Source organism: Armigeres subalbatus, chromosome 2, assembly GCF_024139115.2.
Source record: "Armigeres subalbatus isolate Guangzhou_Male chromosome 2, GZ_Asu_2, whole genome shotgun sequence".
Lineage (NCBI taxonomy): Eukaryota > Metazoa > Arthropoda > Insecta > Diptera > Culicidae > Armigeres > Armigeres subalbatus.
In genome coordinates, this window is record NC_085140.1 from 65,192,231 (window position 1) to 65,211,566 (window position 19,336).

The 19,336-nt window shown below is 39.6% G+C and overlaps 1 protein-coding gene across 8 annotated transcripts in view; it reads right to left on the reverse strand.

Moving 5' to 3' along the window:
• Nucleotides 1-328: 328 nt before the first annotated feature.
• LOC134208779 (homeobox protein PKNOX2-like) overlaps nucleotides 329-19,336 on the reverse strand; it is a 246,262-nt gene continuing 227,254 nt past the window's right edge. For 7 of the 8 annotated variants that reach the window (XM_062684714.1, XM_062684713.1, XM_062684709.1 and 4 more), the window contains 8 exons: nucleotides 15,993-16,873; nucleotides 1,997-2,141; nucleotides 1,651-1,920; nucleotides 1,500-1,584; nucleotides 1,052-1,437; nucleotides 877-942; nucleotides 744-816; nucleotides 329-675 (listed from right to left, as the gene is read on the reverse strand). In XM_062684714.1, the coding sequence (XP_062540698.1) occupies nucleotides 386-675; nucleotides 744-816; nucleotides 877-942; nucleotides 1,052-1,437; nucleotides 1,500-1,584; nucleotides 1,651-1,920; nucleotides 1,997-2,141; nucleotides 15,993-16,249 (1,572 nt within the window). In that variant the 5' untranslated portion in view covers nucleotides 16,250-16,873 and the 3' untranslated portion in view covers nucleotides 329-385. The remainder of the gene's footprint in view (nucleotides 676-743; nucleotides 817-876; nucleotides 943-1,051; nucleotides 1,438-1,499; nucleotides 1,585-1,650; nucleotides 1,921-1,996; nucleotides 2,142-15,992; nucleotides 16,874-19,336) is intronic. The other variant, XM_062684716.1, reaches the window with a different exon arrangement.

The following is a 19,336-nucleotide window of genomic DNA, read 5'->3' on the forward strand; positions in this document are numbered from 1 at the left end:
TGGTTAAATCCCGGTCTTAATCAGAACAAGATAGCGCGGCGTAAATAAGTGCAACAATCAACGTAACTTTTACGTACTTCCAACAAACGCTGCTCGTGCGCTCTATCTCATAATGGTGCCATTTGCATTGACCCACTGACCCTAATGCCTACTTAATTACCCGGTAATTGGCTCGTAAGTCGTACCTAATCGTGTATTACGCGTGGAACCGAAAACAATTATATCACCGAATAGTGTAAAATTAAAGGAAATAAATGCCTTATCTCTTCTTGGTTCGTTTCGAGTAAATACTGAATTAATTTAAGACGAGTGATCCCTCGAACTGGACCTGATTATGGCATTGGGATTGCACCAAAGTTTTCGCGGTAAACAGTCCGCGTGGATGTTAGCGCCCGCCAACCAGATGACTATGGCTGGATCCGTTCGATTCTTCTTCGGAACTTACCGCTGGATGGAGGAAGAAATCTGGCCCAGTGATGGTATTTCCGGAAGAGGATGAAGAAGGGTTTTTATGGCGCGAGCTGGATGCCGCAGCTCGGTTCACGTTGGAGCTAATATTCTCAATGTTGGCCAACTGATAGAGATGACTTGGGGAAGGTACCGCCCCCAGGAAGTTATCGGCGGTCCAGTGGCGTTTACTTTGCTGCTGTAGATCTGCGGGCGGTGGACTTTGCGCTGTATGGATGACAACCAGTCAACGTGAATACGGTTGTCTTGAGAAGTTTTGAAGATAGATAACTTACCGGAACTGTCGGAATTATGATCAATCATCGGTTGCAGGATTCGGCGTCGAGCGTTGATGAACCAGTTATTGACCTGTCAGCGAATGAGAAATTGTGGTTAGCTTGGGAAACATGCGTTGATTCCGCGACTTACTTGTAATAGCGTGAGATTGGTTTGGGCGGCTAATGCACGCTTCTCATCCTCAGTAGGATAAGGATGCTGAGGCGAGTCCACGGGAGAGGGCGGGCGTGCAAAAAATTAAAAAGAGAAGAAAAAATCAAAATTAGTTGAAAACAGGGGAAACGACAAATTGGAAGCGAATACTAACGACTAGGTGCTGAAATAACCAGGCCCGCATCACGCTGGTTGCGTGTTTGGGCAGAATGCCGCGTTTGATTCGCTTCCCGTGTTCATCAAGGCTGCCATCGAGCTCCGAATCGTCGAGGTCGTCCGAGCTACCGCTTGGGGACAGTTGACCGTTTACAAAGGGGTCAATCAGGGGCAATGAACTAATGCCAGTTTGGTTTAAAGGGGTCGATCCTAGGATTTGCGATTGGGTGGAGAGGTGGGGCGTGTTTGGAGGGATAGACAAACCTGCTGGAAACTGGTTATGGGCAGTTACGGGAACATTCGGATTGGAAAGGTCTTGTGGTACTGATTCAACTGGGTTTATCGGCAATGTTAACTGTTGCGGCGGCTGAGCGAAGGAGCCTACTATGTTTAGGTTCGAAACTATCAATCAAAAATATTATGGACCAGCCTAATGGGAATCTTACCTTGCATATTGCTATATTCATTGGTATCGTTTGCGGACAGGTAGTCGGTGTTTTGGTAGAATCCTTGAGCACTGCCGGAGAGATCCTGAGGATTGATAGACCCGTGTAAATTATTCCCATGCATTTCGTATTCACCGAAAGTGGTACTAACCTGCTCCGGGCTATTGATGGGACTGTTGGAGTTCGACAGATTATTATTATGCTCCAAGGCATAATCTGATCGAAGCAGGTTTTCCGATTGCATCTTTCCCCGAAGGCAGGCAATGTAGCGTGTGCAGAAGTCCCTACACAGTTCTTGCACCTTTTCCAGCTCCAACAGGTGTATCCGCAGCACTTGCAGGGCTTTGATCATAAGGCCGTCCAGTTCGGAATTATTAGTTAATAGGGGGCGTTTTTCCTTCTCCAGCAGTTGCACGAACGCCTAATAAATACCAGAAGCCAAATTGAATTGAATTACTTCAGTTCTCATCAAAACCAACATTTTTGTTCCGCCCTACCTGAATATCCCGGGCAAAGCTATCGCCATCGCTCGTACCATTACTGGAACCATTCGGGCTGGACGAATTTGAGGAGGGAATGTAGCCTTGTGTTGCTTGTTCACATTTCTCTAGTAGCAATGCCAATAGTGAGAACAGTGGATGTCTGTAAAAGAGAAACCGAAGACGATTGTTAGGAAGCAGACCGAACAAAAAAAAAAAACTAAAATCGAAATGCATTCCGGTTCAACATATGAAAAGGCTCTGGCTTAGCCTTAGCTTCTTTTACAAACGGAATCGACGAAGCGGAGGACAGTATTGTACGTTGTCATACTCCCCTGTCCTGGTCGTAATAAAGATATTACAGTTATTTCAACATTGCCTGGTTCAGTGTGCCTTTGTGAAGGCCCCTTCCTTTTTCCCTGGGTGGTTCCGTCAGTTTGGATGGATTCGAATGGATGACGAGAAAGACGACGATGGTGATTGGGGATGACGATTGTCCCAAGGAGCTTTGTAAAACATCATGTCGATGTCGGTATATTTACTTGTAGTCCAATATCCGACGTAACTACATCGGAATAACGTGTGCATTCGAAATCACATTTTATGAACGTATTGAGGCGAGGTGCCTGAGGGATAGGGTAGTGGCTTCTCCTAATCGGTTGCATCATATTATTTTCTATATATTATGTCTGAAGTTCTGAGAATCCTGATGCATATAAATTTTGATGTCGAATTTGTTCAACCTTACATTATTTCTCATAATAGGGTAATTAAATTTGAATGAATATAAATGGAATAATTAGCTCAAATAAAAGTGTGCGAAACAAGAGATTTAAGAATTTGATAATAAAACGTTGAAGCAGTTTTAGAAGCTTTGAAGTCAAAGCATTTTTATCACGCCCAAAATATCTGCTTGTCACCAAAGATGTTTTAGATCATTTTTGATCATTAAGTAGATAGTCAACAACTCACTTCAAAGGCTGAATTTCGATAATAAATATTTAACACAGTGCACTATGGTCCAGGATACAGATCCATAGATTTACAGTGCACTATGGACCAGGATACAGATGCGGAAAGATGCATTTTACGCCAAAACTATATTTTTTAGAAAAAACTGTTGTTCTACAAAATTGTTCGAAATAGTAAGGCCATCATTATGGTTCTACCGAAAAATAAAGTGACCCATCATATAAAAAAAATTTGAAAATATTATTTTTATTTCTCGGAATATTGACATGTTATGTTCTACAAAGTTGTAGCGTGGCTTATTCCAATCAATTTCGCTGAAAAAAAAATTTCTGTGGCTCTTAAGTTGGCTGATTTAGAGCAATTTTACCTAATTGGATTAGGGTGTACCTCAAAAAAACAGTATTTTTGATCTACTTTTTTTGTTTTAGATTTCTCGAAAAAGTCGTGTTCAGGTGACTTTGAGAGCTCAAAAAAAATGCAACTTTTGATGGGTAAATATGCTCAATATCTTTTTTCGATCAAAAGTTATAGAGTAGAGCAAGAGTGCGCGTGGGGTAAGAGTACGTTTTCGATTTTTTGAAGTAATAAAAAAAGATAAACTAGCAGCACTGTATCAGTTTGACAGATATTCTGGCCAACTATTATCATGTGTAATTGTAAACGATTTGATTAAACAACAAGTGAGATATGGAGTTAGATAATTTTTTGGTCATTTTGCTAAAAATATTTAGGTTTCCGCATTTTGTATTTCATTACCATACGTTCAATCAGGTGAACATTATACCATTTCGAAAACCTATTGTATAGAGTACTTTATGGTGCAGAACACCAGTTCGGTTGACTTTCCAAGAAGTCAAAACCATTACTTGAATAATTTTTGGGACTATGGGGTAAAAGTACGCAGGAACCGGTGGGGCAAGAGTACGCATATGAATCTTCAAGTTCTGATGTCAAACCCGTATCTCCGGCCAAGATAAGACTTCTTCCAAAGCGTAAAGATTCACAACTATGAAAAAAGGGACAGAATTCTAAATTATAACAAGTTTTTAGGATAAATTGAAGTAATTCGGTGTTAGAAAGGACTTAGCGAACAAAGAACCTGAAGCGAAATAATGAAATTGTATTAGGACTTGTTGTACATCTAAACATAGTACGAAAACACAATTTCATCTAAATGATAATTTCATTTAATCTAAAGAAACATTCATAAATAACGCAACGTTTAGCTGGGAGGGGTTGCGAGATGTATGACGATCCATATAATTTTTAGAGGATTCATACAAAAAGTGTAATATAGTCACATTACGTGATTGGTGGACTTTCTTTAAGGAAAATTTATTTGTATACGCCACGTGAAACCTGATATATCTTTTTACCTCTGTAGTTTTTTGTATATACAAAAAACAATGGTTTTTCGTATGGAAGTGCACAGTTTTAGGACCCCCTCCCCCTTTAAGAGTTACGTAATCTTTAAACGTTCCCTAATATATGCTCATTGAACATCAATTAAATGTTATTAACTCTTATTTGTGTTAATATATACTTAAAGCACATGATTGGATAAATGCGTACTCTTACCCCACCCGATGCTCACTTTTACCCCACCGGTGGGGTAAGAGTGCGTTTTTCACTTGTCTTGCAATAAGGGTTCTACTAAAACGAATATCAATAATTTCAATATTTTTTGCACTGGGTAACATAAAGGAAGAGTAAATGAATCATCGACATTGATTTGATATGCAGAAGCTTGCTTCATAAGGGCCACATGATCGATTGAAAACTAAGTGCGTACTCTTGCCCCACTCTACTCTAATCGTTTTTCTGTCAAAATTACATTTTTTTCATAAGTTGATATCTCCGGTTTGGGCAGACCAAAAAAATATATTGACACGGCATTTGAAAGAAAAAATTAATATTCTTTATTGTGTCAAAAAATTGGGGATATGTTATTTTTTTTACCTCAAGTTTTATCAATTTTACTAAAATCATGTTTTTTCAAATAAATCTATATAACTCGACAACGGAAGAAGATACAGACGATATTCTTATAGCAAAACAGGCGTTTTGAAAAGCCCCAAAAGTCTCCAGAAGATGACATTCGTGAGAAATGAAAAATAAAAAATCTACAGCTTTAACACTTTTTATAAGTTTTATTATTATCATCGTATTGCAAGATTTACGAGAAAAGATGCATTTTCGGTCTGAAGCATACTTTTAAGAAACAAAGTTTGTTTTACAAAGTTTTTCTGGATACTTGGGCCCTTATTATAGAGTTACCGAAAAATAGGGTGGGCCATTTTTAAAAAATATGAAATTTTTATTTTTTTTATTTTGCGGAATATTGACATAAAATGTTCTACAAAGTTGTAGCGCAGCTTTTTCCAATCAATTTTGTTATATAAACTTTTTATGTAGCTCTTAAGCTCACTTGTTTAGAGTAATTTTACTTACCAGGATTAGGGTGTCCCTTAAAAAACAATATTTATGATCTGCTTATTTCTTTTTTTATTTTTAACGAATGTCACCTTCTGAAGACTTTTGGGGCCTTTTAAAACGCGTGTTTTGCTATAAGAATATCGTCTGTATCTTCTTCCGTTGTCGGGTTCAGGGTAGAAATATTTCACAGTCAATGCAGTGAAAAACATGGATCTCAGTATAATCTGCAGTCGCCTTCATCGCCGCCGTGGTGAGTGCGACTGGGTGCAGCCGAAAAATCACTTCCAACACCGACAGTTCAATTTCGCATTCAGCCACTCACAAGTCGCTCTGACAGGCTGCTCAGTTCGCGCCGTACCGTATGACTGTGAGTGGCCCATTTAAACGCGTGGTGAATTTTTTCAATTTGGTGGGTGAATGTGTACATTTTGCTGTGGTAAATTTCATCTTCGCGGCGCAGTGGGTGATGTGAGTTCTGTTGTTTACTTTTCTGCCTCTCCGGGAATGTGAGGTTGATTTCAAAGCAGGAAGAAAATAAAAACATGATATAAAAAAACATCACCTTCATCCAGTGCTGCCGAAAATTTACAACCCTGGTCGGGTTATATCAATTTATTTAAAAAAAAACATGATTTTAGTAAAATTGGTTAAACTTGAGATAAAAAAATAACATATCCCCAATTTTTTGACACAATAAAGAATATTAATTTCTCTTTCATATGCCGTGTGAATATATTGTTTGGTCTGCCCTAACCGGAGATATCAACTTATGAAAAAAAATGTAATTTTGACAGAAAAACGTTTATAACTTTTTATCGGAAAAAGATATTGAGCATATTTACCCATCAAAAGTTGCATTTTTTTGAGCTCTAAAAGTCACCTGAGGACGACTTTTTCAAAAAATCTAAAATAAAAAAAAAGTAGATAAAAATACTGTTTTTTTGAGGTACATCCTAATCCAATTAGGTAAAATTGCTCTAAATCAACTAACTCAAGAGCTACAGAAAAAGTTTTTTACAAAATTGATTGGAATAAGCTGCGCTACAACTTTGTAGAACATAACATGTCAATATTCTGAGAAATAAAAAAAATATTTTCAATTTTTTTTTCTATGATGGGCCACCCTATTTTTTGGTAGAACCATAATGATGGCCTTACAATATCGAACAATTTTGTAGAACAACATTTTTTTCTAAAAAATATAGTTTTGGCGTAAAATGCATCTTTCCGCGTAAATCTGTATCCTGGACCATTAGAGTGATTCAAATTTTGACTTTTTTGCTCACCTATGCTTAAACGATGGCATTTGCTATTTTAATAATCGTCCTAAGTTTTTAGCTGATTTGGATGTAATTTAACTGAGCACAAGCAGTTTGAAGCTTGTATGAAAATTACTATGAAAACAGTAACTTTTGTGAAAACCAATTCCGCATCATTGCCCCTTGAGCTCTAAAAATGTATGAATATGTCAGCAGCATAGAAAATTTAACAAGGAAAAACATCGTCGTTGTTGCTCAACGATTTGATGCTGGCAACAAAAGTTATTAGGAAAATACGAAATTGTGGGAAATTCAATTTAACACGTAAAAGAATAACATCAATATCAATAATGAGCATTTTTGTTTTCTTTATAATTTTGCTCAAAAAAGTCAGATTGCATCGCAACAACAACTGACTTTCAGCTTAGGATCTATTCTATGATGGCGATGCGTTAAATATATTCAAATAGATTCTGAGCTGCTTCCCGAAACGATGCTTTACGTTATTGGCAATTGGCACGTGCACAATCAAATTACATCCAAATCAGCTAAAAAATTAGGAGGACTATTAAAATAGTAAAATCAATCGTTTAAGCACAGGGGATCGAAAAAGTCAAAATTTGAATCACTCTACTGGACCATAGTGCAGTGCATTTTTAGACGTGATGTTTTTTTGTACAACACGGCTTCACAGTGCTAGTTACATTAACTTATAAGGGAAGAGGTTTGGTTATGGATAACCCCTTTGTCTTTGGTCCAAAACTTCGACCATACAGGCGACATTTGTATACCAATGAAAAGCTAGACAAATAATATTATTGTAGCGAAGAAAATATGTTGATTTCGACGATTTGAAACATTTTGCAAGTTTTGAATTTTAGGGCAATTTTATTTTGTTGCTCGGTTGTGGGTATCCTTAAAAACCCGGCCGAAAATAGAGAAAAATAAACGAAATCTGCCCAGTTTTAAAGAAAAAGAGTAATTCATTCATTTTAATAGTCATGAGGCATTTTAAAAGCCATAATAATAAACCTAGCAGTGATGATGTCTTACTCGTGCATTATGGAAGATAATGAATACAATCACTTTAAAAAAGTCCAAAATAGCACTTCAGGTAAATGAGTTAAATTTTTTCTTATTGCTTTACATTTTTTGCATTCATTTATATACATCACAGATATAAACATTTTTGCCTTTCTCGTATACTAAGTATACGTCAAGGCTATATGATCGCTCCAAAAACAAACTTTTTATAGAAGGCCTGGAGACCCATAGTGTTATATACCGATCGACTCAGCTCGACGAATTGAGGTGATGTCAGTGTGTGTGTGTTTTTTTTTCTTACTAAACAATGGAGGGGGAATCTGCTCAACCTCCAGCAGCAAACGAGGGAGGCAGGACTACATCCCCGATCCACTAAACCGTTTCCATTGCCGCCAAGCCCATAGTCCCTTCGGTACAACCAGAAAGTAATGCTTCAAAGGGGGGGCAGTGCACAACGCACCCTCGAGGTTAGCTGCGTGTCCTTGCAGCATCGAACATCGTAACTCGCTTTTTTAGAAGAACACCATGGTATCGTGCCAGCGCGTTGCCGGCTTTCCAGGTGCCCTTACCACGCCCTATGTCCTCGAAAGGTGGGAAGGGTCGACTTCGCGCCTGCTTCCCTCTGCACGACTGGTATCAAGAATGATGATGCCGCGTGCACCCCAAATTGACTTTTCTGCGATAGGGCCTATTCGCCAGCACACAGAAGGACTTGCCAACGCGGTGCCTACACCTGCCCCAGCCTTGACGAGGCCCCTTTTCCGTCCTCGGGCTCGGAACCCACCCGGTTGACCGACGTCGCGAAAGCGACGATACGTTGTTCTTCGCGCGGCCACTTGTTCGATAAAAGGATCGAGTTCGACCACAGAGCGACCACCGGTACGACCCATGAAGCCGACTCCGATCCCTTGGACCACCTCTTATTTGCGCCTGAACTAGCCATCCTTGCGTCCACGCGCCACATTCTGTGTAGCTTCTAGACGTTTTGGGCTCGGAAGTTATGGTCAAAATACCACTTTTTTTTTATAGAAAAATTTAGTAAAAAAATGTCACTCATTTTTCAGGCACTTATCCTGAACCGATTTACTCGCAACAAGTTGCATTCGACGCAGGATACTCTACCATTGTTTCCTATTGAAAATTGGTCAGATCGGACTAGGGCTCGGAAGTTATGGTCAAAATACCAATTTTTGACAGAAAAATTTATTTAAAAAATGTCACTCATTTTTTAATCACTTATCCTTAACCGATTTACTCGCAACAAGTTGCATTCGACGCAGAATACTCTCCCATTGTTTCCTATTGAAAATTGGCCAGATCGGATTATGGGCTCAAGAGTAATGGCCAAAACACTATTTTTATAATGCACGAGAAAGGCACCATCACCGCTAGGTGGATTAATCAGGGTTTTTTTTTCAATTTCTGTTTTTTTTTTTCGAGGGGAAAAAAGATGATTGTTTGACAACTTCAGAAGGCAATATCCAATCAGTCCTCTTTCAATATTGAACGATAAGACCAAATTCCGCATCAAATGAAATTGTTGCGCGTTAATCGGTCAACGGTTAGTTCCGAAAAGTGCATATAAATGCCTGAATGAAAAACAACTATATGTTTTCTTCTTCAGATGTTTTGATCCTTATTGGATCTATTCAAGGATTCGAAAATATTGTCGTTTTTTCTGCAAGTATAGTTTCATAACTTTCAACCGTCATTCAATGTTTGGTTTTTCATCCCTTTTGCATGAGCATGAGCATGAGCATTATGACCGCACAATTCGTAGTTGCTACTCCGTGATTGACTAGAACTTGCGAAATTGTACAGAGAACACAATAAATGGGGCTTGGGACTAGCTACCCATTCTCAATGTACACGTTTCGGGAGCTCAAATATCTAAAGTCAATAACGGCGCCGGCCACGTCCTTACGGTCATATAGGAAGGGGAGGATTGTTAGTCCGACTCTCGTTGCTACTAGAGACCGAGAACACCTCTGCATCTCCACGATTGTCTTGGGATAGGATATCGTTTTAGTTACAAAGGATAATTTATCTGGATTCACTTCGGTAAGTGATGCGATCTATGGGATGGGAAATAACACTCTCGCTGTCTGAAACTTTCACTTTCTGATTTATTCACTCACCCGCGCAAATCAGAGCAAAATTACGGCGACCGGCCGATCGTTTTACCTTCCGCACAAAGCAAAACTAAACTTCGACGACCGGCCGATCCGCTGACTGGAGAAACACGACCACACAAGAAACAAACTTTCACTTTCTGATTTATTTACTCACCCACACAAAGCAAAACTAAACTTTGACGACCGGTCGATCCGCTGACTCGAAACAAGAGCCAACACGCACTGAACTAATTAACTTTACTACCGGCCGCGCAATGCAAATCTCAAAATTTCGGCAAATCGCGCGATCGTACGGCCGTCCGAAACAAGAGCCAACACGCACTGAACTAATTAACTTTACTACCGGCCGCGGAATGCAAATCACAAAATTTCGGCAAATCGCGCGATCGTTCGACCGTCCGAAACAAGAGCCAACACGCACTGAACTAATTAACTTTACTACCGGCCGCGCAATGCAAAACACAAAATTTCGGCAAATCGCGCGATCGTACGGCCGTCCGAAACAAGAGCCAACACGCACTGAACTAATTAACTTTATTTTTGGCCGCGCAATGCAAAACACAAAATTTCGGCAAATCACGCGATCGTACGGCAGTCCGAAACAAGAGCCAACACGCACTGAACTAATTAACTTTACTACCGGCCGCGGAATGCAAATCACAAAATTTCGGCAAATCGCGCGATCGTTCGGCCGTCCGAAACAAGAGCCAACACGCACTGAACTAATTAACTTTACTACCGGCCGCGCAATGCAAAACACAAAATTTCGGCAAATCGCACGATCGTTCGGCCGTCCGAAACAAGAGCCAACACGCACTGAACTAATTAACTTTACTACCGGCCGCGCAATGCAAAACACAAAATTTCGGCAAATCGCGCGATCGTTCGGCCGTCCGAAACAAGAGCCAACACGCACTCTGTTTGGTTTTTCATCCCTTTTTTTCGAAAAACTAGTAAAAATATAAAAAAAAAACCCAGATTAATCCACCTAGCGTTGGTAATGCCTTTCTCGCATTTAGTTAAGACACCAACCTTATATGGGGTTTATATGGTCCGATGTACCATTTTCTTCATAACTTTGAAACGCAATGACCGATCGTTATAAAATTCAATAGTGATCAACAAGGCTTTGTCCCCTGTCGAATGAAACTTGTTGCGAGAAAATCGGCTAAGGATTACTATACGAAAAGTTGTCTAATGTTTTTTATAGCTTTTGTGCACACACATACACACACACATACACACATACATACACACGGACAGACAGACATGTGCTCAGCTCGTCGAGCTGAGTCGATTGGTATATAATACTATGGGTCTCAGAGGCTTCTATAAAAAGTTCGTTTTCGGAGTGAAATGATAGCCTTTCGGTACAACTTAGTTGTACGAGAAAGGCAAAAATGTAAATTCGGAATTCCGTCTGCCAATAAGTCATAAGGGTTCATTAGGGGGCTGCGAAATGGTGAGTTGACATCCGGAAAGGGGCGCCTAACATAGCTCTGGTCTTCTCAAGTTCCAATACTCCACAGGTCTTCCGATGACAATTGACCGCCAGCTAAGGGTTAGCTGGTAGTGCAGCCTGGGCACTGTTGTCCTTCTGACATCAGCTAGAGTGAAAGGGTGCGTCCTGTGGGGTCTGCCTAGGAGGTGGTGGGGTTCGACAGTAGGCTCTGTTGAACTTCTATAAAAAGCTGCATGTGTCCCCAAGCAGGCCCTATCAAAGCGACCGTGTGCCGCTCAAAGTGCACTAGCCTAGTCCTGGTGTTGGGTGGGACTTTTACAAATTTGACCCGACTGACCAAGCGTCTGTCCACCAAGGAGGTGCGGCTGCACCAGCGTCTTTTCTGGCATCCAGCGGCTGAGTATGAAATGCTATTCCCCGGAAGCTATACCTAAGATGGCAGCCCCATCCCGATGGATAGGGAATCTTGGGCCAACAACCTACTGTTCCCGAAACATCAATTTTTTCGAGAATCCGATAATGAAAGAATACGGACTGATTTTACGGCAGCCAAATGGCGTCAGACGGCGGTACCAAGATCGACATAGGCGCACGGATCAAAGGGCTGCCTTTGCGAGTTTAAGAAATATCTGTAAAAACAGGCAGATAAGTGAACGCACCAAAATACGAATTTTCAACTCTAACGTGAAATCTGTGCTGTTATACGCCAGCGAAACATGGTGTGTATCAGTGGAAAACACTCAACGGCTGCAGGTGTTTATTAACAGATGCCTGCGGTATATAATTCGGGCCTGGTGGCCTCACAACTGGATCTCAAACAACGAGCTCCATCGTCGTTGTCACCAGAGGCTGATAGCAACAGAAATTCGGGATCGGAAGTGGGGCTGGGTCGGCCACACTCTACGTAGGGGCGGAAACGAAATCTGTAAACAAGCATTAGACTGGAACCCAGCGGGACATTGCAGCAGAGGCAAACCCAGAGGCTCATGGCGGCGAAGCCTCAATAATGAAATTAAAGAAGTCGACCGAAATCTAACCTGGCAACAGGTTAAAGCGATAGCCGGGCAACGCTCAGGATGGAGATCTTTCAAGTCGGCCCTTTGCACCACCGGAGGTGTACAGGATCCCTAAGTAAGTAAAAATAAGTCATAAGAAATCGTACCGATTGTCTGTCATATGAATGATGATGATGAATGATGGAAGAAATGGACGGATTTTGGCGGATTTTGCAGAAAAATGATTTGAAAAATGAATGAAAAATGATTTTTTTTGACAACAAGGCAGTCAAAATTGAATCGTCACATCCTATTCCAGAACCGAACCATTAAAGGTGCCTACAACCGAATTTGGCAGTGTTTTTGGAATGTGATGAAACAAATTTTCGTGCTAAAATTTCGATGTCAACGTCATTGAACCTCAAAATAGATTAAACTCACCATATATATGTATATATACGTATAGAAACTTACTTTTTCAAATTTCACTTCAATCAGCTGAGGTAAACAAACAACCATGCGTTCACCGTTTATTTCTCATACAGTTGTGCCATTTTTCCCATTTTTAAATCACATTATTCTCTCGCACAGAATCATACGTATCGGCATTAATCGATTTCACTTCGTCGAAGTTAAACGCAACGAATTTTGGAAGCTTGTCGTAGATTTAATGGATTGGGATCATAAAGAATGGTTGCATCTTATTATTTATTATTATTTTGTTATTATTTGACTAAGCACGTGCAGTTTGAAGTTTGTATGGAAATTACCTATAGAAATCGTCGCTTATGTGACAACCGGTGTCGTGAGGTGACCCATTAAAAATATAAATATAATATATATCATTCACGGATTTGCTTCAGTTCTCGCGCCTAGAATCATAACGCGTAACTGTATTCACCGATTTATCTTTATCGATTTTGTATTTCGTTAATAACTGATTTTTTTAAAAAGATACATCCATGATGCTTCTGATGCTAGATGCAATCATTATTGAGCACTTCAAAACATTAAACTTTCGGTAAACTACTGCAATTTGCTATTAATAAAAGGAAAACATCGACGAAGAGAAATCGATCGGTTGCACCTCATTTCTCCTGTATGCGTAAACAGTGAGGAAGAACTTTCAATGAACTAGAGTGTACCTTCTCTAGGCAGTTGAAAGATTGCTATTCTCAAACTCGTGAAATCCTAAAAAACCCTTGCTGCTGTTATTAGTCTTCGATGAGGTGCTCAAAAGTTGATTTTATTATCATTTTCTGGAGAACGACACTGACGTGGACAACGAAGCGAGGATTTGATAGCGGAGAGCCAGAATTCGATAACTAGCAACGGTTCGGGATTCATATTCGTCCCATGCAAGCTGTATTTCGACCCATACTATGTACTGGTTTTCGAAATTATTATCAAACCGTATAGACTGCAGACTGTAGGTGACCTCCAAAGCATTATATCGTCAAAGAAAATCCTTTTCGAGGTGGCTACACAAAACACAAAAAAATCAATCCAATTTGAATTCAAATTGCAATAGCTTAGTAGATCAATTCCCACTAATTAGGGTAATTCGCAGATTTTGATAATGAAAATTTAAATTATTTCATTATTTCCCATAGTCCTTCTGCCCGTCTACAACAACTGATAAATGTTGAACGGCTCAAAAGGAAGGCGAAGAAATATGTTGTTGAACATTTGTAAAAATAACCCTAGTTCCTTAATTCAAACAACATCTACTATTTTAATACATGTGCCTGCAGAGTGCACAACCCGTTATAGGAAACAACTCTAAATAACACTTAATCAACCTTAAAAACATTAGCAACTCAAGAGTATCCGAGTCAAGCCTAGACAATTCCGTTGAAAAGCTGGACGAACAAAAAAGAAATCAAGGGCTTGATATTTTTCCAAGTAACCATTAGCACTATATTACGCCAAACCGCCATATAGGGCCAATATACGGCTATTTAAAAACATATAAGCATTAAAGTAGCACTATATGGCCGATTTGGCGAAATATACGGCTTATTGGTTACTTGGGTTGTCTCTAATGCACACATTGTCCTTCCGAAAAATCCCTTTGAAAATTCGCTCCGTCATATGACCGTTTGGGTAGATAAGGTCAGCTAAAATTTCCCTCTCCAGCTAGGTCCTAGATCATCATCGACAACTTCTTTGCGCTTCTCCTATTTAATGCAAGTAATATTGTGCCTTGCAACAAAATGACAATAGCAAATTAGCTTAAAATCTTGGACGTTTATCAAAACCGCAAGTATCATTGTTTGAGCATAGGGCAAAGAAAAAGTCAAAATTTGACCCGAATATTCAAAAACAAAAAAAGTTAGGAAGGACAAGTTGAGGATTTCTTTGGTGCTTATCACATATGAATATCACGCTCGTGATAGTGGCTATAATCTTGTTTTAAGCGCTTTTTTATAAGGCCGTCACCAATATTTAATTGACATTTTGTCCTACTGGTCTTCAGAAAGTCGAGGGGGTGGGACATAATAAAAAAAATTAAAATGAAAAAAAAAATCAAAAAACTCCTCGGACTTGTTAAAGAATGTTTTGGACATTCTCAAAATTATCCAAATTTTATTTTGTTGCCTCCTCAAAGTATTATTTTTGGGCAAACAAATCTCAGGGGGAGGCATAATGGTTTTAAAATATTTGTTTCGGCCTAATAGTACCTTTATTATGTAATTTAGCATAATGGTGTCTCATTGACATTTTATCAGTAAGTTAATGCGATTAATTAATACTGTTCGGCAACTCGGCCGTACGAAAATTTTTTTTTTGTAAAATATCTTGACTGTGCATATGCACAGCACATGTTTTGAAATGGACAAATTGATGTGAAATTTACGAAAAAGAATCCATGTGTCTTGGAGTGACTCGAACCTTCAACCTCCTACTCGCTAGATAGGCGTAATAACCCCTACACAACAAGACCACTTAAAGGTCACGTTTGCGGAAAAGCCATCAGAATCCGAGTACAATCCGGAGATTGATTTTTGCTACATTCGCTCACAACTTTACAGTTCAGGTAACAGGTATTAATTTGATTTAAAGTTATACTTGTTCATATTTATCTGCGATTAACTGCCACAGTTTTCCCGTTGTCAAGTTGCAGTTTAATGGAATATGACAAAAAAATCCAATAAAACTGTGTTTCGAGTTTTTAAGTAGCAATAGCCACTAAACGGCATATTTTAACATTATATAAAACTTTCTAGAACATACAAAAAATATAGAAAAGAAAATGAAAAAGATATGGAGAAAAAAATCTCCAAAAGTAGTGATATTACGAACTTGCTGTCTTCGACAAAGTTTTTCAGGAGAGCTTTTGCTACTACTCTCGCAGACATATACCTTGCATGTTGTTAAAAATAAATTTTTCAACTCACTTTTAGAGGGTTTCATCATATAGCTGAATACCTCCAAAGAAGCGGATTGACACACTGACAAAGTGTCTCGAAGACGCCATTACGCTAATCACATAATAAAGGATTAAACAAACGCGCTAAAACACGAATCTAACCACCGTGGGATGTGGTGAAGAGTAAACAAGTTTTCTGCCTGTCATATTTATAAAAAAGGGGAAATTGGCGAAAATAACTCGGTTTTGGGGCTTCCGCCCTCATTCTAAATAGTTCTTGAATTTTCAAACGGAATAGAACCTAATTCAAACAGACACATCACCTAGGTTGAACTTACTTGTAAACCGCCCTTTTATCCGCCTCGAACTGCGCTTGATCGATGTCGCTTATACTACTGCTATTGCTAGGCGAAGACACTGGCGTCTGTCCGGAAGTTGTGGCATTGCTGGGAGAGGCATGATGTCCACCAGTCCCACTACCGCCTCCACCTCCACCACCGCTACCGCCACCACCACCCGTTGTGGTGCCAGGAATGCCGGGCGCCGTCACTGTCGCACCGGACACCGGAACTGCTGCAATGCTATTTTCTTGCATTATTTTCTCGCCGTTTTTCTCACTTCTTCACGAACCACCAATTTCTTCTCGATCACACACGACTAGCACCAAAATGCACCGAAATGAATCGACTTATTGCACATGTGTAGCAGAATCACAACTGTGTACTACACTTTACTCATCATCTGGAAGCCACCGGAAACCGGAAGCAGCTTTTCGTGTTCCTTCTTCCTCGGCTCGCGTACCACCGATTGGTTTTTGGTTTGGGTTGGGATTATTATTTTATGGCACTGAAAGATCTGCACACAAGCAGTGGAAGGTAATACGTGATTCGCGAAACCAACAACAGCCTGTGCGTCCGTCTCCCCTCTTTCACCCGAAGCGGCAAACCCGATTTGCATAAATCAGTTCATCAATTTGGCATTGATTGTTTCGCCGTGTCCCGGTTTCGTCCCGATCCGCCGGTTTTGAATTGAAACGTTCCCAGTGGTGCTGTGTGGGGAAGTCCTTTCTGGCAAGCCGTCTGTGTAGTTTATTTTGTCAACCTTTCAAAGTGGATTAATTTTTCCATGCTCGGCATGCCTTCACTGGGTTTGTGAATGTGGTTCGCTAGTAGTCCCCGTTGGCTTCGGTGGGTACAATGCTGAGGCTCTCGTCGATTGTCTGCGGAGAAAGGGAACACGAAGGGTACGAAATTAGATTTCCGTTGTAAAATTGATAGTTTTTCGGGTTTATGGACGAATGAGTGATCGATAACCTGTCTGGTGGGGTACATGCAATGATCATAATCATAATTATTTTGGTTGGGTAAATTGAAATCGTGATTGACTTTTATCGGTATGATGTCATTTTGATAATATGATTTGGGAAGCTATCAGTACCAGTAGAAAGAGGGAAATTCTTATTCCTATTTTAACCGTTTTCTCGGAAATTTAACGACAGATACCAAACATAGCTAGAAGAGATCATATGAAAGTTTCAACATGACTTGTTTGATGAAATGCTTTTCGGTCTTGACATTAAAATAAAAATAACTAAAAATGAAAAAAAAAGATTATAATAGATTAATATGTTTTTAGTGGAACTTCGTTAAGATACATAAAAGGAGACTTCAAATATTCTCGCTTAATAATAAACAATCATGCGCCTCCATTGCCGTATCACATTGTAAATTCTCTATCTTTAGTACAATTTTATAGAGCTTCTCGTTCAAATGTGTGTCGACTGTGCCACCAATTTGAAATAATTTAAACAGCCAATATTGACACCAGATAAGCTGCTTCTTGGCAGCAATAAAATAATATGCCATTCGAGATTGGGTTGCAATTGCATAGGAACAAAATCCACTTCTACAGCTAGGAGAAGGGAATGTCTTGCCTAATAGATAGGTTGGTTCGGTAGTCTCTTCGGTAAATCTGCTTTTGTGCGGTTGTTGGTCCGTCCGAAGGAACGAGGTGGTGGGTAATATAAATGAAGTGCCATTGGCTGCACTTGTTCGTACGTACGTACGTTTCGTAAAATGCATGGGCCGCCGACTGTTATGACTTTGGTAGGTGTTGGAGCTCGTCCGGAGGCCAAGACGTAGATGCAACAGTTTCTATCTGACTTACCCATGAAGCAGAATAAGATCAGGTGTAAGAAAAGGGGAGTGAGCTTGGTTGAAGTACTTGCGTTTGCATAAATGTTGACGGACAGCATCCTCCGTCATCTGAAGACAGGGCATATGATCTTACACATGACGTGTGATGATATGCCACACAGGAATACACACGCATCCACTCGTCTAATTTGAAAGAGGGAATCTTCCGAGGAACAACAAGAGTGGTGACACACTGCCGGATCGGCTGAGTGGTGGGTTGATTGCGGAGTGTAGCCCAGCCAGAACCGACGAAAGTGATCCATTTACAGATAAAATATTCAAATAAAGTCGCTCTAATTGAAGTTAATTTGCCGTACGGGTACGGTGTATTTGAAGAGTGCTTCTGCTGATGCTGAAGCTGTGCCAAGCCAAGTGTTTGATCGGTACCGACTGCCAGTATGTGCGATGTGTAGTCTTCGTCGAGGAACACAATCTCGCTCCAGTTTGAACAGTGAGTTTTACGAGTCTACGTGTAGGAAAAGATGCACACATGAACATGGTGTGAGAGAGAGGGGCAGCCCTCTCAGAAATGACTCGATTGTGGACCAGTTGGGCGGCCGATGAGATAAGACTTCAAAGGGACGGCCCGATATGAAAACTGTTGCATATGGTGGTGTTAAATTTGCGCTAAGACTTTTCAAATTGATAGCTGGATCAACTGTAGAATGATAGCCTCCTCAACAGAAAGTTAATTAATTATTTTTTTTGTTTTTTTAAAGTTAAACTTTGAATATAATTAGGATATTGATATTTCATCACTTTTTTTTCCTATTATCAACCACAGCAATCATGCTTACTGATAAAACAAATCAATTAATTATTACATATCTTGAATCTATTATAAAACTGAGCCTGAATCCATAATTTTATGAATTTTGGTGTACAGGAACTATTTTTTACAAAAACTCAATAGTTTCGTATATTGAACACTCCTTGTTTGATTTTACTATGGCCTGAGCTGTCTCTGTCAATCAGTAAGCTAACCGACAAACAGTAAAATATTCAAAAATACTTGATACTTAATTTAAACATCAAATTTAGGGTTAATGAGTGTAAAAAATAAATTGCAGATCAAAAATGGTGTTCTTTTGAACGAATAAAAAAGGAACATAATTTTTTTAAATAAAAAAAATATTGTGCTATAGTTTTGAAATTCATTCAATTTAGGGAAAACTCGTTTGTGCCAAATTCCTAATTTCCAGGCTGTGCAGAATTTGCTCTCAGTTGATAACGTTAAGCGATAAACGAGTGACATAATATTCTCACAACCGTTACAATTTAAAAGAAGAAGCATAATACAACCTGCCTGATACAAGTACGATGAACACGGAATTCACGAAGCAGCCCTCAAGATCGGGTTATGATAAAACGTCTCGTTCTCTCGTTCTACATTATTTGAGAACAACATTTTTTTCGCTCAATTGAGTAAAGCAAATTATAAATTATACCTGTGGCATACCTGGCTGTATCTGTGCTCTTCACGTCCC